Raw genomic sequence first — 21,649 nt, 5'->3', positions numbered from 1 at the left:
TTCATTTCCTCCACAAAAAGGCATGCTGGCAATACAGTGAATTTGTGCTTTGCAAAATCTAAACCTGTTTCATTCCTGACAAGTTCCAGGTTTCCTGAGATAAGTCACATTCTCTTTAAATGTCACAGACTTGTCCAGGAACTTTGCTTTCACCTCTGATTCCCAAACAAACCCTGCAGGAACTTTTTATCAAAAGTTACTGTCCTGCCTTCATTTTGCACACAGCAGCTTCAAGTTTCATCTTTATTTTCCCCATCAAGATTCCTCTAATGGTGTGTGCTAGAAACTATTGGCCTAAACAGGCAGACTTGTTTTCCTCTCTGCAGTGAGCTGTTGTTCACTGTCATGTGCTGCTTAAGTCATAGATCAGACATCTGGTGTGGGTCTGGGCATGAATGAGGGGTAAAATGTGAATGAAGAAGATGAGAGGAAGGCCAAAAAAGGGCTGTTGGTATATTCAGGTAGTGGCCTCTGGTTGTGTCACAGGCAGTCCACTCTGCCCTCCCACCCAGTACCTAATGCAGCTCTGTCTGAGTAATGGTCCTAATCTGGACTCCAGCAGCTGGATTAATGCCATAATTAATGCCATACTTGAGGGTCTTGACACAGTGTCACTGTAAATTGTTGCCAGGAGGCAGCGTCTGAGGAGGAGCTGTTTACTGATGTTCCATGGTTGATCTGAAATCTAACTGGACAAGTAGTGACTGTAGTTCCATGTCTCATTCCCAGGGTCAGCCAGCACTCACAGTTCATGCTGGAAAGCACATAAAACCTGAAGTTTTTGCAAATATGCCTGGAAATGTTCAAGGCCAGGTTGGACTGGGCTTGGAGCAACCTGGCCTAGTGGAAAGCGTCCCTGCCCACAGCAGGGGGTTGGAACAAAATGATCTTTAAGGTTCCTCCCAACCCAAACCATTCTGTGATTATGATTCTAGGAATTACTACACTTTAATATCAGTTAAATCCATGTTTGCGTCAGTGCTTCAGTGTCTGCTTTTTAAGGTACCATGTACATTCTGAACCATTACTTTTATAACAGCTTTGGGAAGATTAAGCAGATCATTGTGCAGCTAGAAGGACTCTTAGAATGAGAAGGCTGCTTGTTGTCTGGAAGACTTCACAGAAAAGCACCCTGAAGTTGTAACTAAAATTATCAGCTAAGATCAAACATTACTATTAAAAATAAAGGCATTTTAATGTAGCTATAACTGCCTTAACAAGAGTGAAACATCCATAGGCTAAAGATGACTGTACTGGCTTAAAATATTCTTTTTATTCCTCTTTCTTTGCATTTGCATAATTTTCAGTAAAATACAGTGATTTTGGTGTCTATTCCTTAGTTTATATGCCCAACACTTCTAATAACACTTTGTGTTCATTTTTTACTGGTAATTGTGCAATTCTAGGATGAGCTCTCTGATGTTAGCCAAGCAGGCTCCAAATGTACTACTCCAGCATCCACAGCTGCTTCAGATGTTCCTGTGCTGCCTGCTGAAACACCTCAAAAGGATAATGTTGAAGGGCTTGCCAAGGACACAGAGATGTCAAATGAGAAGCTGGATTTAAGCAAGAATATTGAAGTACAGGTAGCTCAAGAGACAAGAAATGTGTGCACAGGTGAGCTGCTTTAACTTCTTAATGTAGGGTTACTATAGACCTCATATTGGGTCACTTATTAATTGTCTTTTGTTATGCCACAACTGGGAATGGGGTTTTTTACTCAATATTTTAAGGAGTACAGAATATTGGTCAGAGATAAGTCTGTTGTTAATTGGTAACTCTAGTCCTTTTTTCTCCAGAATTAGAATTATTTATGACATTTCATTGACAGTAGAAAAGGCACAAAGAGTCATGAAGTGTTGGACATCTTGGTTTCAGTTGCAGAAATAGTAGGAAGTAACATAAGATGACTTGTGTTAAATTCAGGAGAGACCTAGAAATTCCAGTGTCTGCACTAGAGTATCAAAATCTGTGGGTCTTTTCATTTAATTACCCTGATAAGTCTTTGAACAGAAGTATCCTAAGTTGGTAATTGCTTAAGAACTACTACATGTAGTTAATATGTCATGATGATTTTGTTTATGGACATGTACCACTTGCTTTGCCCTAGGGGGAAATGAAAATGAAGAAAAATCTGAAGTTCAGGCAATCATTGAGTCAACTCCAGAGTTGGATATGGACAAAGATCTCAGTGGATATAAGGGTTCCAGGTAAGTTGTGTGTTGTGATTTGAGGAAGAAGACAAATTTTAGAAGGTTATTTAAAGATGCTGTGTGCAGGAATTTTCCTTTGTCCTGTCTTTGTTTCATTCTTGGGATGAGATGGATAAAATTACCCTGTATGATGAATCTTAAGGGTGTAAGAGCTTTGTGAGAAAGGAGCTCCTTCTCTGAGCACAGGAATATTTTGACCTTTTACTATTCAGTTCTCTTGCATTCTTGCTATATTAAATGACTTCCAGTTTAGCTGAGCTGTCTGTTCTTCAGGCATTTGGGCTGACTAAGTCCTGACACAACTGAATTTCTATAGGCCAAAACTTGATATGCTTTAATTTATTAAAATACTGTCCAGCTCAATATCAGCAACTGCTTTAAGTTTGGGATTTTGATGGCAAAGCAGTATTTGAAAATAGAATCTAGAACTTGTAAGCCAGCTGAAAGCTTGTGGAGTTTGTTTGGGAGAACAAATGAACTACTGGTAAAAAATATAGAGAAAACTTTTCTTCATGGTGGGAATGTTTTCTCCCTGCTTTTTCATGTCTTGTTTAATTCTCTGCCCAGCACTCCCACCAAAGGCATCGAGAACAAAGCGTTTGACCGTAACACAGAGTCACTCTTTGAAGAGCTGTCATCTGCTGGTTCTGGCCTAATTGGAGATGTGGATGAAGGTGCAGATTTACTGGGTAAGAAAGGTTATTTAAAGATGCTGTATACAGCAACTTTCCTTTTTAGGAAGTGCTTAATTATTCTTGCTGGATTTAGTGTTAGGCTTCATTTGCATTAAAATTGTTTGAGTAGCATCCTAAGGTAGTCATTGGAATGCAAAATCAGAAGAAAGTGTTTGTTCTTTCTCTCTGTATAACGATGTCTTAATCTTCTGGGGCACTTCCTACACTATTCTCTATTTCATTTCTCCCTGTATGTTCTCTTACATAAGGATTTTTATCTCAAGGGAGGATTCTTGTCTTGAACTAGTTTTAGATAGTTTTATTCAGGTCGTGCCTGATCTGTAGTGGCCTGGCTTTATCACCTCTTTAGGGATTTTAACTTAAAAGAGAATTGCAGCAAATGAAATGGTGGTAATTTGAGAATCAAACTGTTAATTGATAGGGGAGGGGAAACCCACATTTCTCCTTCCCCTAAGCAGCTTTCTGTTACTTCTATGCTGACTGAAAAAATGTGAGTTTTGAGTTTGAGTTGACCAAGATCAAAAAGGTCATCAGAAGAATAATCTTTCTATAAACAGTATATCAAGATATTTTTGGCTGTATAATTGTTCAGGCCTCATTTTGAAATAATGAAAGCTGATAGTATGGAATGTGTGAAATGCCGCTCTCAGGTGCTTTAGAAATGGATTGTGTGCAGTCAGTCAACAGCTTGTTTGCTTCTGTCCTCTGACCCAGCAAAAATACAGATTGTTAGGACTCTTAAAACTCCTGTGTGCAATCTGGATTTCTGGTTGTTCATAGTTCCCCCAGAAACTTACTTTACATCAAGCAGGTGACATTTCTGCAGGTATTACTCTCTAGGAGTAATGGGCCTATCTCCAGTCTGAGATGGTTTTTCTTTTTTTGTCACTTTGAGCAGTGAGGCTCTCCACATCCTTACTGCAACATACTTCATCCAAAACTCTTGGATGTCACTTCATTGTTACAGGGACAACTAATCACACATTCTGCATGCAAAACTACAGATACTGGAGAAGTACTAACATGGAGCAACATCCATCCCTTAGCTGTGATAAATTGATTAAAGAAATCAAATTATTGTCAGGATGTCCTGATTCTAATGCTTTCTTTTCCATGGGCAAAAAATAATATACTTTTTAGTATAATTTATTAAATTTTTTTTTCAGTGAGTTTATTACCATTTTCTGTAAATCTATTGCTGGAAACACCAGTGTGTGCAGACTAGCCTAGGGTTATTACCTGCGTTTGTGATGCAGAATGTGTTGTTCTGAAAGTTTTATTTTAGAATTGTCATTTCACTTTGAGGACAACCATAGTCCAAAACCTGAAAAGCCACACCTGCATCCAGGATAGTCTGTGTGTTTCAAGCATTTGGATTTGTACTAAGTGAACATTAAACTTCAGTATGGAGTTGTGTAAATATAGTTAATTGGGATTCTCTAATCTGTTTTCTCTTGGGCTGCATACCCAGGGGAATATTCTGGTGTGTATGCTTCTTTTTTCAAAAAATCTTTGAAATCTGTTGCTTCTCCAGTTAGGCATTCTTGGCTGCTGCTCTCATGAAATACATTCTCTGCATTTTTTTTCCCTGCTTGGTAACTTTTTTTTTTGCCGTTGCACTCTGGCTTTCTAGTTTTTGTTCTTGCATTATAAAAGATCCTGAAACCTGTTGGATGTGATCCTATGTACTTTTATCTGTGAATACTGAAAATGTTTAAAAAGCAATAGCAACTTGAATAAAATCTCTTGATGGCTGTAGTATAGGGGATTTCTCCAGATATTGATAAACTAACCATGGCTGATCTAAGTTACTTCATTTACTTTTAATCCAAAACCCAGAGAGGGAAATGTCAAAAGCGGGAACTTTGACTTGCATGTCTATTTATAGATACCTTTTTTCTTTGTTACCCAAATATCTTTTAAGTCTTCTGCTGCCAAAGTTGCTTAGAAGATTGTGATCCTAAAGTATTTTAAAAGGCCTCCACCATTAAGATACCTTTTTCATTCATTATGTTAATCTTGAATTAACATAATTTCTACTGTTATCTGTGTGGTAATTATTTTGCTGTGCCAGATGCAAAATAATTATTCTCTCCTGAAATTATCTTTTTTTAAATTCTGGAAATTATATTAGGTATGCAAAAAATAGGGCGAGAAATTAATTTACAGAAATTGGTAACATTAGTTACATGAAAAGTTATGTTCACTTTTTTCCATAATAGCATATTAATTGGAAACTTCTGAATGGCTTAGCATTTTTTCCAAGGACTGTGCTTCTAAATTGTTTCACAGAGAGACTTTTATTAAGTTAGTGATTTTTATAAGAGGTTTAACCAATGGAAATGGTTGTGACAAACTTAAATTCTTCAACATCTGTCTTCTGTGTAAATCCTGCTTCTAATCACATCACATCCCATCCCACTTCAGATTTTTGGTGGTGGCTTTGTTTTAATTCACTCTTAACTTTCCTAAGTCTAAACCTTTTTTCGCTCCTCGCTCATACTACACCTCACATGAAATGTTTCTTGTTCTTGTTTTTGCTCTACATGGAATGCATGGGCTTTAAAGACCATAATTTCTTTGGTAAGGTATCATTTGCTCTGGGGAAATCTGCAGGGCTTTCACAATCTGAGTTTTATTCAGCATGTTTTGTGTCTATAACTGATATGCTTTGGTATCTAACATGGTGTAAAAGACAGTTGAGCATTTTAAACTTAACTTTTTGTGGTCTAATACTCCTGCAGCATATGCTGTGTTTGGTTTCTGTCTTAGTACAGTAGCATCTTCTAAATATACAGAGTAGCAACACTGGCCTGTGCTTAGCCAGGGATGTCTTTGGGCCTTAATTGAAGTCAGATTGGGAGAAGGTGGAGGGGAAAGCTAATTGTAGAAGGTAGGTTGGACCTGAAACTTCAGATAGCTCACAGTTCTTCTGACAAGTTTGTCATACTTTAAATTCAGTTGACTTTAGACAATGGCAAAACCTAAGTTTTGTAAAAACATCAGTTGTATTTGCTAATTTCATGTGTTTGTTTCCTTTGGAAAGGAATGGGGCGTGAGGTTGAAAACCTTATTTTGGAAAACACTCAGCTGCTGGAGACAAAGTGAGTGAGAATGTTTATGTAAAAAATACTGACTTTGTTATTTCATTATATCATCAATATCCTGATACAGAATTGAAACTGTACAAATGTGCTTTGAGTTCTAAGAGTAGCGGGGGTGTGAGTATTTTGAATTTGTAGGTATATTTGGCTGAGTTGGTCTTCTTCTAGAAATTAAGGACCTAAGAAGCAAAATCTGTTTTGATCCTTGTAAGGCTCCAAGAAATGGAGTGCTATGTCCTGATGAGATCAACTCCCTCTCAGAAACACAGCTGTAAGTGCAGAGGCAAATCCACTGGAGCACTGTTGAGGAATTTATTCTAAGCAAACTGATTTACTAGTACTTTTTTCTAATAGAGAGAATGTGAATGTCTTTAAATGTAGGAGATTTGGTGAAGAGATTATTTGACCTCTAAGAAAGCTGTATCTTTTTACAGCATCTCAGTAAGAAATGTGTAGGTCTTCAAAAATAAAACCAGGCTGAAACTGAACTGTGAGACCATGGTCATCCTTGTAACCATGTGTTTTCAATGTTTGTGTAGAAATGCACTGAATGTAGTGAAGAATGATTTAATAGCAAAGGTGGATGAATTGACCTGTGAGAAGGATGTACTACAAGGTGAATTAGAGGCTGTAAAACAAGCGAAACAAAAGCTTGAAGAGAAAAATAAAGAACTGGAAGAAGAGCTGAGAAAGTAAGTTTAATCCTGTGGTTGTAAAAAAGACAAAGAAGAAAAAACCCTACTGTGGTATTTAATGCAGCTGGTTTTTATGTTGTATTTAGGGCTCGGGCAGAAGCAGAGGAAGCAAGACAGAAGGCTAAAGAGGATGATGATGTAGGTGTATATGTGTGTGTGGTTTTGTGTGTGTAATTCAGTGGGACATTAGAAGTCCATGTGTTTAGTGAGTGCCACTAAAATTTACTGCCTAATAAGTAGTGGTAAAGTTCCTCCCTGTATGGGAAAGACAGAAGATCTAAAGAGCACAAGGGAAATTAAGCTGACAGTGATTAGTTTGCTTTCTTTCCTCTCTGACCACTATTATCACACTCCTTTTTTGAAGAGCTGTTTTCATTCAAATTATGTTGCATACAAAAGCTGGGAGGAGAGGAAGGTAGAACTCCGATTTCCAAAGCCCCAAATTATTTGAAATCTGGAATTGTGCCCTAGCCTGGCCGTTACCAGGAGGCTGAGGGTGGCTCTGCAGGGCCCTGTGGTGCTCCTTTGTCCCTGCCATGGTTGTTTCCCTGTGTGCCCAGAGCGACGTCCCCACGGCGCAGCGGAAACGCTTCACACGTGTGGAGATGGCCCGAGTGCTGATGGAGAGGAACCAGTACAAGGAGAGGCTGATGGAGCTGCAGGAGGCTGTCCGATGGACTGAGATGATCAGGTGAAAAGGCTCTTTTAGAATCTTGCACAGAGCTTCTTGTGATTTTTAGCTGCAGAGTGATCAGGTCAGCAGGTTCATTGCCTTCTGCTTGTTTTCCTCATTTCCATGAGGAGCTTTGTTTTTAAATTATGGGCAGATAATCTGTCAGAATTGTTCTTGGTGAGACCTCAGTGAAGATGTGTTACTTTGTATGATGTGAAATACATGCATTTTTTCAAGGGATGCTTATTTTGGAACAGTTACAAAAGTTGATAATTGTAAATAATATTAATCTGTTGGGCAGTAAAAATTACTCTGTGTACACATACCTTGTGATGTCAAAATAGGGATAGTGTAGTCTTCAGACTGAGCATAATTCCTTTGGAAGAACTTGGGTTGTTCAGGATAAAATAGTTTAAAGCTGTGCAAAGTGTGTTAAATATAAGCAATAAAGGTGGTGATTTGGTCTCATTTGCATCCTGAATATTCAGTTGTTTGGAAGGTATGGTTTAAAAATGTAAGTCTCCTGCCTCAGACCTCAGCCCAGCTCATCGTTGTCCCTGACCACAGGTACCAGAGGCTGTGGTGCTGCCTGCTGGCCATGGACAGCCGTGACATGTAATTGTTCCCATTGTCCTCATGCCTGTGAGCCTTTGGGAGGAAAAATGCACATTCGCACAGCCATGGCTTGTTTTTCTGTAGCTATTGTCTGCTGTAGAAGTTCTCTCCTATCCCTTATCTGTGGCTATGGGAACACTCACTTTATCAATTATTTACTGATGTGTTGAAGATTAATAGGCTTTAAAACAAAAAGCAATGGTTAAAATATTAAATAAGGGGCAGAATAATTTAAAATGGTTTGCTGCTTTCTTTGAGCTGTTTTCATTACAAAATTATGCAGACTTGTCTCTACTGTCTGAAAAAGACTTGCCAGTTGTTTGGGATGCAAAGAAATGTGGATGAAGTTTATTATTCCCTCTAGTGGGAATTTCAGTATTGTGCTCTGATCAGTAAAGAAGTAGCATGTGAAAAAACAGGCTTTGTTATTTTCAAGATTTAATCCTTTTTTTAAAAATAAGAGTTACACACTGTTCCATTCCTTTTCCTTTTTAAATTATTGCTTACCCAGTAAACTTGGAATTCATTTCTTGTAGAGCATCAAGAGAAAATCCAGCCATGCAAGAGAAGAAGAGATCAAGCATTTGGCAGTTGTAAGTATAGAAACACAAATCACTGGCAGAAGTAAATAAAGACCCTAAGCAATTAGCTGGCACATTTGTGTATGTTAGCTAATTATTTTTTGGCAGATGAAGTTTTCTTAACCTTTCTCCTCTTGTTGCCCAGCATGCCAACTCGGTAAGACTGGTCTGGAAGACTAAATGTATTGTAAGCTGCAGCATGTAGTGAGTGGCTGTGCACTTTATGAAGCTAAATGCCAAAGTGCTGGAATTTTTTTTCTAGCTGAATATGCACCAGGATTCTTGTTTTGAACATTTTTTCTGGATTCATTTTTATGATGAAAAGTAGGAACCTGAATAGCACGTGTGGATTGCATTTATTTCAACTTCCTTTCCCTCTGTGAAGTACAGCTTACTGATTGTTACATTGTCCTTGCTGACTTCAAGCTCTTTAAATCTAAACCAGTGTTTTTCACAACAAGATATTTGTCAAATAATCCTTTGGATGTTGTGATTTGCTGATAATTGTTCTACCTTTTTGCCTAGAAAATAGTGGGGTTTTTAAAATGCTCTCTGCATGAACTAATGTCCTTCATGGAACTGTCTTCCAGGTGTGATGTTCACATCCTAATTTTGTTGGGTCCCTGTGGATGTTAATTTGAGATGAAGTTCCCATTGAATTTGATAAACAAATAGGATAATAATCCTTTAAGAATTTTTCTTACTGACATGACTTTTTGTGCTTTGAGAGTGTTACTGAGTGTGTGGTGGCTGCTACTATGTTGGGCTCCAGTTTCTTATTTTAACTGTCTTGAGCAGGCTGGCATATGCTGTGTTTTGCCTGCATAATCAAATTTGGATATATCTGACAAATCTTCACTCTTGTCTTTTTCTCTTCTAGTTTTAGCAGGCTCTTCAGTTCATCCAGCAATACAGCAAAGAAACCAGAACCTCCTGTCAATGTTAAATATAATGCTCCAACCTCGCACATTACTCCGTCAGTCAAGAAAAGAAGCAGCACCTTATCTCAATTACCCAGTGACAAATCTAAAGCCTTTGAATTCCTCAGTGAAGAGTAAGACATTTTGGTTTTATACCACTAGATATGCTCTATGAAGTGTTTACTCTTTTAGTCCTCTGAGATTATTAGCATGCTGCTAAGTGAAGTATAATGTTCTCCTGAAGTGTATGTTGATTCATAAGGACTCAAGATAGTGCAGAGTGAAATGTGCAGCAGTGGGTGAATACTCTGAGCACCTGGCTGAAATATTCTGCTTGCTAAATACCATTGTCTTTCAAAAAAAGTGCATTTAGGCATAGGAGGCAGCACTTGGTACACTTTTATATGCAAATGCTGTAGCTGGGCAGCAACTGTACAGGTACTTAAGGTACACGTAAGAGTCAGGCTAACAAGTATCTGTAATTATTTTTTTTTTCTCCTGTGCTTTGTTTTGGCAATATATCCTTTTGATTTACAACTTTTGGACCTCTGAGTAGAAGTACACAACCCAAGTTAATTTCCATTGAGGATGCTGGCAATAGACTTTCTGGTTTTGCCTGGTTTTCATCAGTCCCTTAAAAATAGCCAACAGGAAACCTGATGTTTTGATAGGTGAAAAAAACTAGGGATACCCTTGGTAACCCAGTGCTTCCACAGAAGTCTTGATTATTGAGTTTAACAGCAATTCCCATTGCACAAGAGATTCTAAAGAGCATAAATAAGAGGTTCCTCAATCCTGATTCTTGCCCAGAACTGAAGCCAGTTTAGCCTCGCGCCGGGAGCAGAAGAGGGAGCAGTACCGCCAGGTGAAGGCTCATGTCCAGAAGGAGGATGGCAGAGTGCAGGCTTTTGGCTGGAGTCTACCTCAGAAGTACAAACAGGTATGATGTTTTCAGATGTAATGGTAACAGCTTCATGTTTTGTCACATTTGAGTAGGGTATGATTTCACAGCTTGTGTTTGAGTGATTCCAGCTTTTTTTTGTTGAACTTTGCGGTAAAGAATCTTTCTAAGAGAAACAACAATTAAAAACTCTTAACTGTGTTTAATAAAGTCTGAGAAACTGATTCCAAAGATTGTAAACCTCTTTTAAAGGGAAAGCTTTTCCATTTTGTTTGTTTGTTTGTTTTTTACCTAGGTGGCAAATGGTGGACAGGGTGAAAATAAGATGAAGAACTTGCCTGTACCTGTTTACCTGAGACCTTTGGATGAGAAGGATACTTCTATGAAGGTAGGATATTTCCAGTGATGATAGAGAGACTTGGGCAAACTGTAGCTCGAATATTTTTATTTTGGACTCAATTACATTCTTTTTCAAATTAAGGTGTTTCTTTTTAAAACATAGTAAAGAAGAATTTATGTCTCAGTAAAATGTACATTACTTTAATTGCAATTAATAATTTAAAATGGACTAGGGATGTATAATAATGTTGATATCACTTAGTGTATTTAACAATGCTTGTGTCTCTCTTTTTAGTTTGAGATTCAAGGGAAACATTTCTTTTTCTCCCAAGCTGTGGTGTGCTGTAGGGGTGAACCTGTCAGGAGGGAAGACACGAGATGGAGGGTCTGTGGTTGGTGCCAGTGTGTTCTATAATGATGTGGCTGGTGTGGATGCAGATGGCAATAAGCAGCAGACAGGATCCCAGAGTAGCTTAGATAAACTAGACCAGGAGCTCAAGGTAAGGTCACTGCAAGGCACATTTAATAAATTACGTAGTTATATGTCTTTACTGTGTAACTGTAGAGTAATAAAGTATTTTCTAATCAGGTTCATTGGTAACAAATAGATTTTTCTTGGGTAGTCATTAGCTCAGGATATTTGGGTTATTGAATCCGACTACAAAAATTCTTTGATTCTTCCCTTGCTGGCGAATCTCAGGAGCAAATCAATTTTACATCAAAATGACATACTGCTTATACCAGTGCTGCCTCCTTTAAAAACCATTTGTGACAGAACTGTTTATGTTCTAACTGCCATAAATGGAATTCATATTAAGGGCATAAAAACAAAGGCTTAATTCTGAAGTGCTCTGGGGATATCACATTGACCTGTGGTGATACTGAGTATGGCAGTTGGCATGACAATAATGTTCTTATTTTATACTGCTCTAACTGTATAATTATGCAGTACAATTATAATATTTTCTATATTTTTAAGAGAAGTATGAAATATGAGGGAGCTTTATACTTCAGATACATAGAGATCAAGTAACTACATGTAATTTTACAGTGGCATTGAAGATATCTAACTTCCCATATATTTATGTATATTTCTGTAGGTGAAAATGTAAGACCATAAAAGATCAAAGGTAGTAATTCTATTCTTATCCCCCTTTCTGTTGTTCGTTTCTGCCTTTATTCTCCTTCAGGATCAGCAGAAGGAACTGAAACATCAGGAAGAATTATCCAGTCTAGTTTGGATCTGTACTAGCACACATTCTGCTACAAAAGTTATCATTATTGATGCAAATCAACCAGGAAATATTCTGGACAGTTTCATTGTTTGTAATTCTCATGTGCTTTGTATTGCCAGTGTGCCAGGTAAACACTTGGGCTGGTTCAGCTCCTGCTTTTTTAACTGTTTCTTATTCAGCTTTTCTTATGCCATGAAAACCCACACATTTGTTACTTAGTGTGATAAAATGTTACTGTAACACAGCAATAAGAAAGTGTTTAGTTGTACAGAAAACTATTGCATTTCTACCCTACTGTTCTGCTCTTGGCTGGCTCTTGACCTAAATTAACCAAAACTCTGAGAGATGTCAGCAGCCAAGGGGAACTATTTTGTTTGATGTACTATAAACTGTGCAATAATGTCAATATTTCATGGAATTGTGAACATCACAAAAAGAACAATATGTTGGCTGCTTTTTTGACCTCTTCAGCTTCGTGAAGATAAGCAGCAAGTCTTGGAGCTTCCTGCAGAGGGAATCCTTATTGCATTTGAGTGTATTTTAAGTCTTGAAAGTATAAGAGGGTTGAACATGAGAAAAACAGTTTTTCTTCCAGAACAAAGGACCTATTGCACCTAAATTCTTCATAAAGATGTAGATAGGTGTCCTTGCATACGTGCACTGTTATGTAATCTAATTTTAGAGGAAGATATAATTAAAATAGCAGTAAGCTATTTGGAAAACTGCAGATTGAAATACAGTGAATGACATTTTAGTGCAGCATATGTTGATCTTGCTTTTGTTTGTGAGCTCTGTGACAGCATCTTCCATGTTTGCTGATAATGTTAAAATAACCTTGTAGATAGGGGTTGTCTGCATGTTTAATCTCAGTTGCTGGAGAGCTCACTCAGTTTGAAGCTTAATTATTAGATGGAGAAGTGATTCAGTTTCATCCCCATGAAAAACACCCAGTGACAGGACCTAAGGAAATGGCCTGAAGTTGTGTCAGGGGAGGTTTAGGTTGGATATCAGGAAAAGATTCTTCCCCAGAGGGTGGTGGGGCACTGAAAAGGCTCCCCAGGCCAGTGGTCATGGCAGCAAGGCTGCCAGAGCTCCAGGAGCATTTGGACGATGCTCTGAGACAAAGGGTGGGATTGTTGGGTGTCTGTGCAGGGCCAGGAGTTGGACTGGATCCTTGTGGGTCCCTTCCAGCTCAGGATATTCTGTGATTCAGAGTTTAATCTCTTTCAGGGGCAAGGGAAACAGACTACCCTGCAGGAGAAGAAGGGTCTCAGGAAGCAGATTCCAGCCAAGTGGACAAATCCTCCCTGTGTGGCAGCATGACCAGCAACAGCTCTGCTGAGACCGACAGCCTGCTGGGGGGCATCACTGTGGTGGGCTGCACTGCTGAGGGCCTCACGGGGGCTCCTGGCACCCATGACACCAATGGGGCCTCACCTGTGGCAGAGAAACAGTCAGGTATGTGATAAACATTGCAGGTGTGTCAGGGCTGCCCAAACACCTTGAGGTGCAGCTGGAAATGAGTGGTGCAGCTACTGGGGTTAACAGCATGTAAGCCACGATGACATGAGCTCTCTGTAAGTCTGTAGATTGGAGCTGAAAACTTGGTGGAGGTGACATGAAATGGGAATTGGCAGCTGCTTCTTGCAGGTACTTTTGAGGGAATTCTTGTGCCTGCTCTAGAGAGAGATTTTAATGTAATATTTGAAATGCAGATCTTGCCAAAGAGTGACTAAAATAAATGCCTTGGATTTTGTAAAGTCTTAATAGAGATTTAAGTGAAACTCTCTATAAAATAATCATTTTTACTATTTTCTGTCATGTGCCCTGCAGAACTGTGGGGTTCTATGATTGTCAGTGGATATTTGGTGGTTGGCCTTGTTCACTGCTGTCCTAGTTAATAATTTAATGGCCAATCTGAGCCATCAGTCACTGGGTTGATACTTAAAGTGCATTTGACATTTGTTTATACAGTGCAACCTGCTAAAATTTGGGCATTTCTGATGTGACTTCTTTTGATTCTGATGTGGAAATTGTAATTGTCTGGCTATAACAGCTATTCACTTCAGTTTTAAATATCAAGTTCTGGCTGTTTTAAACAATAGCAAATTCTATCGCAGTTGTTCAAAGTTTTTCAAATTTGTTTGTTTTATAGATATTGCAACTGAAAATAATTCAGTAGATGAAAACATTCCAACAGCAGAGGAGGCAACAGAAGCAACAGAAGTCAATGCAGGGACAGGAGAAGACACAGCTGATATTGCACAAACTGGAGTCTACACAGAGCATGTCTTTACAGATCCCTTGGGAGTGCAACATACAACAGAGGCATCTCCAGTGTATCAGCCTAAGTACATAGCCTCAGCCTTCATCCTCTTACAATGTGTTTAAAAAGAGAAAATGTTTGTAGGAACACAGCATGGAGACAAAATGACTACTTTTTTATTCTTGTTAAGTGTGTTGAGGTTTATATAAGTAGTCTTGGTACAAGACTAATTTGTGACTCTCTTCTGCCATTCCCCAGAGATAACAATACTGACAGGCTTGAATGGAACCTAGTTTTCCTTGTAAAAGTAAATGTCCACTTGAAGAAATTCATTGTTATTGAGGTTTCATCTGTATTGTACTTTCATGTGTGGTTACTGTGTTTTTTAAACACCTCATGTACTTCAAAAGCCAGTGTAGGAGCTCTCAGTAGTGAAGTAAACCACCTGGGTTATAGCCTGAGTAATCTGTGCACTCCATTAAATGTATTTTAACTGGTGTTTTTTTCTAGTACTGAGTCAGAGTTATATAAGGATGTTGCAGTTCTGCCCAGTGAGCAAGATCTAGTGAGAGAAGAAGCACAGAAAATGAGTAGCCTTTTACCAACCATGTGGCTTGGAGCACAGAATGGATGGTAAGGAAGTGCTAATCGTGTTACATTTATTTATAATAATTACTTTAAGCTTGCTTCTTGTGCCTACAGACCTGATAACTGTCTCGAGTCAAGATTAAGTGCAGGAAGATCTCAAGAGAGCCAAAACCTTGAATGCTTTGCTGCATTTTTAGACATTATAGAATTCAAAGGAAGCATTGTAGGTGATTAGCAAGCCCTTTTTTGTTAGATAATGCTTCATCTGCAGAAAAGTTCTGGGGTTTTTTTTGTAGTCAAAGAAATTGTTATGGTCTGTTAATTCCATAACTTTCAGTATATTAGTATGCTAGAAAAATATATTGTACTTTTTACTGCAGATGGGTCTGCAAGGGAGTTTGTAATGCTTTAGGCCTCTGACAAAGCCATTCTGCTGCTCATGTAGTTCTTGCTTTCAGTCTAAACATAGTTTCCAGTGGAAGATGAAAGCTTATTTTCCCTTTGATTGTGGATTTCAGTTTATAAGGGTTTTGCTTGTGGTTGTTTTTGTCTGGTAGTGCTTTTAATCCCTCCTGATTTGTCTTTGCAGCCTGTATGTTCATTCGTCAGTGGCCCAGTGGAGGAAATGTGTTCATGCCATTAAACTTAAAGATTCTATTCTCAGTATTGTGTAAGTCCTGAAAGAATGTCATGTAAATCATAAAGAATTTCTGTTAAAATACTTTCCAAAGTAGTTTTATATTTCCTTCTCAGATACTGGGAATGTCAGTTGCCATGACTGCCTGCATGTTCTTTGAGGGACAGTGGAAAAACATTTGGGAAGTTAGGAAAATAAAAGGAGTCTTGTACCTCTTGGAAATACATAGCCCAAGTGATGAGCTGTAGCTATGCAAAACAGTTACAGGTTGCTATCTTTGCTGTTTTCTTCAGGCATTGTAGCCAGCTATTCATTAATTTCAAGCTCTCTGAACTGAATTTTGACCCCTTGTTACATCCCTTCTCTTGAGCTATATTGTAGAAATCAAAACACTAGGGCTAATGTGACTGTAACAAATATGCTGTAACATTTAAACCTGCCTTCTGAGCAGAGCAGTCTGACAGAGAGTGGTGTTGTGCCTCCTTTTTCCCCAGACACGTCAAAGGAATAGTCTTGGTTGCACTGGCAGATGGGACGCTCGCCATCTTTCACCGGGGAGTTGGTAAGGATTCTGTTACACCTGGAAACCAGGGAATTTTTAACAGTAGTCAGGGAAGAAATGTGCCATCTACAAGTAATGTTTTGATAATGTATTCCCATTTGGCCTTTTTTTGGGTTGTCACAAGAAATATTTGTTGTTATTTCAGTTGCAGATTCAAGTACCATTTTTGCACTGTTCTGGTGCATTCATGGAATATTTTCTTACTCTGAAATGGAGAATGGGATAGATCTGAGCTAAATAGGAAAAAGCTATGTGAAAGTCCACTGTGATCATCATTTCTCTTGCTTTTTCATCATACTCAATAGTCATGCCTTCTGTTTTGTTAGTGTTAAAAATTATCTCTGGGCAAGTCCTTCAGTGAGAATTTTGTAAGCATCCCTTCAGAATTTCTGCCCAAACTGCTCCTGAACCAGCTCCATTCTTCAGCCTCCAGAAATAGGACCTGGAGGGGAAGGTCTTACTATGAGCAACTGGAACTTAATCTGTTAGCTTGTTTTTCCACAGCCTCTCTATTAATTTCATCTTTCCCTTGTGATGTTTAAATCCCTGTGCTCAGCATTTAAAAGGATTAAAAAGGTTTCACAACACTAATGCCAATACTGGAAAAGATGCATCTGGGATGAATTTGTTTTTAGTGGTTTTGTTTTGTTGGTTTTTCTTAAAACTCACTGTAGCGGCTTCCAATCCCTAAGCCTCTCTAGTGAATGTCATTGATGATCTGTGGCCTTAGCTCAGTCTAGAGAAGAATTTTACTTGGTGTTGAATGACCAAATTTAGTATGCTTTTAGTAGATTTTGGGTGCCTTTTTTAAGATCTTGCAGCATATTTTAAAAAAATCTGCACTGGCCAACACTTGATGTTCAGCCAAGCAGCAGGTGCCTGGTGCTCTGTGGGAAGCTGTTTGTTTTCACAGGTACTGGTCCTAGTCAAGCAGACATGTAGCACTGGGTAACCTGCTGATTTAAAAATATTTTGCTGGGTATTTAACCTGAATCATCATACAACTTTATTTTTTTAAAAAAGTAGCATTTGGGATGTTAGTTGCTGGTTTTTTAATGAGGAGCCTAGCCATAAACTTGTATTGACTTACCCAGATTATTACAATGCTTTAAAAAAATTAGACATTTAAGATAGTTACTTGTACTTGTAAATTTTCCTTAAACTAAATACAGGTTCCTATGAGTTTTGCTTTTTGTTTTCCTCCTGTTTTTGCAGATGGTCAGTGGGATTTGACAAACTATCACCTCTTGGACCTGGGCCGGCCGCACCACTCGATCCGGTGCATGACAGTGGTACATGACAAGGTCTGGTGTGGCTACAGGAACAAAATCTATGTTGTTCAACCAAAAGCCATGAAAATAGAGGTAAGTTCAAATGGTGATTAAAATAGTTAAATGTTATGTTTTAATGCTGCAGCTCAGACTCCAGAGTAACTCCAGAAACATCCGTTTTCATCAGTATGGAAACAGGCAACCAAGAAAATTTGTTTTAAGAAATAGTATTACATTTTTTTAAGGTGTTTTCATTGTTTTGGAAGACTTAAAAGCCATGAGACAGTTCTCACTTATTGAAACCAGTTTTTGGGAGGTTTAGTTCTCCACTTTTAGCTGGCCAGAAACTGGAAAGTGTTCTTGTGCAAAGCTTGTAAGGCCAGCTCCCAGCTTATTCTGTGTGCTCCTCATTTTGTTCTCCACCTGCCTGTAAACTTCTCTGTAATCTGTCTTTGCACACTTCAGCGGTTTGTAAGTGTTAATTTGGAAGGTACTCTCCCTCCAGTTAGAGAAGAGTTTATGCAAGGTGTGTGAGCTGGTGTTTTATCTGCAGTGTTTAATCTGTCATCTCAAGGGCAGAAAGTGGCTGAGGTTTCTGCAAGCCTTGAGCAATATTAGTGTTTCAGCTCCTGCTAATTGGCCTGAGACATGAGCCAGGCCTTTGAGGGTGACTGCTCAGCTCTTCTGAAAATATCACCCAATAATAACCTGTTTTTGTGAAGAAGTCTATAAATATATGGGAAAACTGAAATGAAGTTCGTATAAAAGTGAAATGGATTGTTTTGCTGGTGGATAATGTGTATTTTGCACAGGTGGGTTTGTTTGTGAGAGTTGGTCATGACAGAACAAGGAAGAAAGACACCTTTTGGGCACAGGTACCTTGTGCTGTGGCAGCAGGATCTCAGACCAAAAAGGCTCCAGCTTCTCCCTTCTGTCAAGGGAGACAGAAGCTGGAGCAGGCTGGGATGAGATGTGTAAATGAAGACAGAGTAAGAAGTTACAGCGTTGAGATCACACTTAGGGAAGGGAATCAGCAATTTTAGAGCATCACGTGGTATTTGAAACGGAGCTAAACGCTGTCTGTGATCTTGCAGATCAGAGGGTTGTGCTTGACCTAAAATTGCCAGTCCCGACTGTGTGAGAGTAACAGAGAAACCTTTCTTTCTTTTCCCTTTGTTTCACCTTCTGATTTGAACCCCAATGTTTCATAGAAGTCCTTTGATGCCCACCCAAGGAGGGAGAGCCAAGTGAGGCAGCTGGCGTGGGTGGGGGACGGGGTGTGGGTGTCCATCCGCCTGGACTCCACCCTGCGCCTCTACCACGCGCACACCTACCAGCACCTGCAGGATGTGGACATTGAGCCCTATGTAAGCAAAATGCTCGGTAAGTTCCCAGGGAGAACTGGTGTGTTCTTGCTGTCTGCAGCTTCCTTTTCCTGCTGGGGATCAGGCAGTTCTCACTGCACGTTTGGGGCAAGGGTGGGTGGAAAGGCCGGTTAAAATCAGTTTGTGCAGACTGGAATCTGGAAGTAGAAGCCTAAGTCAGTCTGTCAAGCATGATGAGGATGATGGGTCATCTGTTACAGTCATCTGTTACAGTCTGCTGACCTTACCTGATGTGTAAAGTGTCCTTAAAAACTCAGAACTAATGAGGAAAATGATGGTTGGTTTGGGCAGGCACCAATAGAGACACTACAATCTTTCTCGTTTTCTATACTGATACATTTTTTTATAGCTAAAAATGGGAGGAATCCATTACCTGCCCGGAAAAATTGCCTCTTTTTTCAACCTCCCTTCTCCCCCCCCACAAATTTTTATTGCTATTGAATCTAATAAGCTTTCTGATTTTTTTCATTAGTATCTGTATAAGAGCAGTTTGACTACCTACATTGCACAACAAATACAGGCAATTAGGCCCTGGGAAATCCTTCACAAGTCACTGCTGTGCATTGCACATGGCTTGTCAGCCTTCTGCTCCCCTCATCATGCTAATGGATGAGAAATTAATTTTAATGGATGTCAGACCAAACCACTGTCTTAGATCTGTAAACTCACTTTTTTTGTTTGTTTTAAAAGCTGATAAGCCCCGAAAGATTTTACTGTGCTGCATTGAGGAGCTGTTACGCCTTTTTTGCTTTCTTATAGCTAATGTTAGATTCTTGCAGTAAGGTTCTCAATTTGCTTACAGTGTTGTAGCCTTCTAGGTTATCTTTACAACTTAAATGCGCTCCTCTACTTTGTTTCTGCCTGAAGTGGGAGGGAATTACTTGTCTGTGTGATTTGGGAGTTGTATTTAAGAGTCTCTGTTGTAGAACTAAAATTGTTCTTGCTCATAATTTTTGATGAAAAGCATCTTTTGTTTTTAGGTACTGGTAAACTGGGATTCTCATTTGTGAGAATCACAGCACTTATGGTGTCTTGTAATCGTTTATGGGTAGGAACAGGAAATGGTGTCATCATCTCCATTCCATTAACAGAAAGTAAGTAAAATATCAATGAATAGCACTGTGCAATATGCTGTAGACACACAAAAAAGAGTGTTAAACACCATTTAGATGCTTGCTAATGGATGGAAAGCTTCTCTGCCAGGTCTGACTCTTTCAGGTTTGTAACAGATCAGGCCTGTGTGATATTTAGCACCTAAATCTGTGCATGTGGTTACAATTCCTCTGAGAAAATAACACGTCTCCAGAATCTCCTGTACTGCAGTTTGAGTAGAGTTGGCTTGAATCAAAGGGACACTTTGAAGCCTTAGAGGTGTTCTGAGCATTAGCAGCAATGACAGATGTTTATTGCTTAGAAGAGACATCATTACTTTTCTAATTAATGTTATTTTTGATTACCATATGATCACAAAGTAGATTTTTCTTTGATTTGAGCAAGTTGGTGTTGTTGCTAATACAATTTGATTGGCTTTAGTTCTTGAGAATTCATACAGTGTGGGTATAAAGGACTGGATCAGGAGTAGCACAGACTGCTTTAAAGGACACATTCAGAGTTACAGAAGCTGTAAACACATTCTTCAAACAGGGCACTAACATCTAGGTCAAATTCCAGTCATGTAAATCCAGGTATTTGCTTAATAACAGATCCCAGACTCTTGTCATAGGCTGAAACTACTTAAGGGCAGTTGAACCTCAGGAGAAAAGAACAGCTCAAGGGCAAACCAAATCTTAAATAGGTAAAGCTTGGGAAGAATCTCTGTGTAAATTGATTGCATTTAAAGAACAAAAAGAAGCCTCAACACTTGTGCCTGAGACTAATGTTATAACAGGTGGACAGAAGTTTCAGAAAATAAAATGCTGACCTTTGATAGTCCTAGTTGTACTGTTGCTACCTAGAAAATAGTGCAGTCTGATAGGTGAAGTTTTAGGGTGATGTAATAGTGAAAACTCTTCACATATTACCTGCTTTGTTGAACAGCACACACATGCATTGTTTCTCATATTGTTCCATTGCATTGTCCATCCATTCAGTAAATGTCTTTTTTTTTTTACCTTGCATGAATGTACTAAGGAAGGACAGACTTCCTGTCATGGATTTTGAAACACTTTAAATCATGCTTTCAAAAATTATGGCTCTTAATTTGTGTCAAGCTTAATTTAATGTTTCCAGAGGAGTTTGTTTTAAACCAGGAGTGAACATGAAGAAATCCCTATTAAAGCTGTTTGGTTTCATTTCAGTTCTGTTGACTGGTTGTGGGTCAGAGCAGCCTTTTGGGGGTAGCCTGATAGCAGGGTTGAGAATCCTGGTGGGGAATATTAATGAATTTAAAAGCAGTCACATCCTTGCATGAGCAGTGGCATCTCTCAGTCCCCTGGGTCTCAGTAGCAGGGCAGCAGATGATGTTCCAAAAGGGTACTTTAAAACATGAGTTGTTCTATATTTTTCTGGAGCCTCCTGCCAAGGAAAGAGAGAAAGGGGAAACGTTGCTAATCAATATTAAACTTTAAAAACACGTGACAGTGGCAGTGCTTTTGTGGTCCAGTTTGTTCTGAAACTTCTATAACGAGATGCTGTTCTTTGTGACTTTTGATTGAATCTTCTGTAATTAAATATCTATTGGTTTTTTTTAGGAGCTAAAATTTTAAGCTCTACCTTATCAAAAACCAAAATATGAGTGGTGGGTTCTCATTAATCCTTCTCCTCTACTGTCATACCTATCCATTTCCCCTTTCCTCCTTTCTCACTAGCTGTAATCCTCCACCAGGGACGTTTACTGGGGCTGCGGGGTAAGTGCAGATCCTGAACCAAAACCTATTTTCAGGCTTCTAATAGCCACTTTGAGGCTGTTTCCCACTCCTTATAGATTTACCCTTTGTATGTTCCTAAATGTTTTTCCACTTGCAGTTACT

At 38.9% G+C, this 21,649-nt stretch overlaps 1 protein-coding gene across 12 annotated transcripts in view; it reads left to right on the top strand.

Annotated features, from left to right (window-relative positions):
• The window catches only part of SPAG9 (sperm associated antigen 9), a 61,812-nt gene that overhangs the window by 33,282 nt on the left and 6,881 nt on the right, over positions 1-21,649 (top strand). For 4 of the 12 annotated variants that reach the window (XM_039562103.1, XM_039562101.1, XM_019290701.3 and 1 more), the window contains 23 exons: positions 1,407-1,617; positions 2,111-2,210; positions 2,781-2,902; positions 4,380-4,391; positions 5,955-6,012; positions 6,552-6,704; positions 6,794-6,845; positions 7,268-7,398; positions 8,532-8,588; positions 9,457-9,630; positions 10,307-10,436; positions 10,693-10,785; positions 11,069-11,236; positions 11,927-12,098; positions 13,202-13,429; positions 14,127-14,322; positions 14,748-14,870; positions 15,415-15,495; positions 15,957-16,024; positions 17,240-17,388; positions 18,507-18,678; positions 19,661-19,774; positions 21,488-21,526. In XM_039562103.1, coding sequence (XP_039418037.1) covers positions 1,407-1,617; positions 2,111-2,210; positions 2,781-2,902; positions 4,380-4,391; positions 5,955-6,012; positions 6,552-6,704; positions 6,794-6,845; positions 7,268-7,398; positions 8,532-8,588; positions 9,457-9,630; positions 10,307-10,436; positions 10,693-10,785; positions 11,069-11,236; positions 11,927-12,098; positions 13,202-13,429; positions 14,127-14,322; positions 14,748-14,870; positions 15,415-15,495; positions 15,957-16,024; positions 17,240-17,388; positions 18,507-18,678; positions 19,661-19,774; positions 21,488-21,526 — 2,803 coding nt within the window. The remainder of the gene's footprint in view (positions 1-1,406; positions 1,618-2,110; positions 2,211-2,780; positions 2,903-4,379; positions 4,392-5,954; positions 6,013-6,551; positions 6,705-6,793; positions 6,846-7,267; positions 7,399-8,531; positions 8,589-9,456; positions 9,631-10,306; positions 10,437-10,692; positions 10,786-11,068; positions 11,237-11,926; positions 12,099-13,201; positions 13,430-14,126; positions 14,323-14,747; positions 14,871-15,414; positions 15,496-15,956; positions 16,025-17,239; positions 17,389-18,506; positions 18,679-19,660; positions 19,775-21,487; positions 21,527-21,649) is intronic. The other 8 variants (XM_039562105.1, XM_039562102.1, XM_010407457.4 and 5 more) reach the window with 3 other exon arrangements.

The sequence above is a fragment of the Corvus cornix genome, chromosome 18, assembly GCF_000738735.6.
Source record: "Corvus cornix cornix isolate S_Up_H32 chromosome 18, ASM73873v5, whole genome shotgun sequence".
Classification (NCBI taxonomy): Eukaryota; Metazoa; Chordata; class Aves; order Passeriformes; family Corvidae; genus Corvus; species Corvus cornix.
The sequence above is the reverse complement of the archived record's forward strand: the minus strand, read 5'-3'. Positions and strand labels throughout refer to the sequence as shown.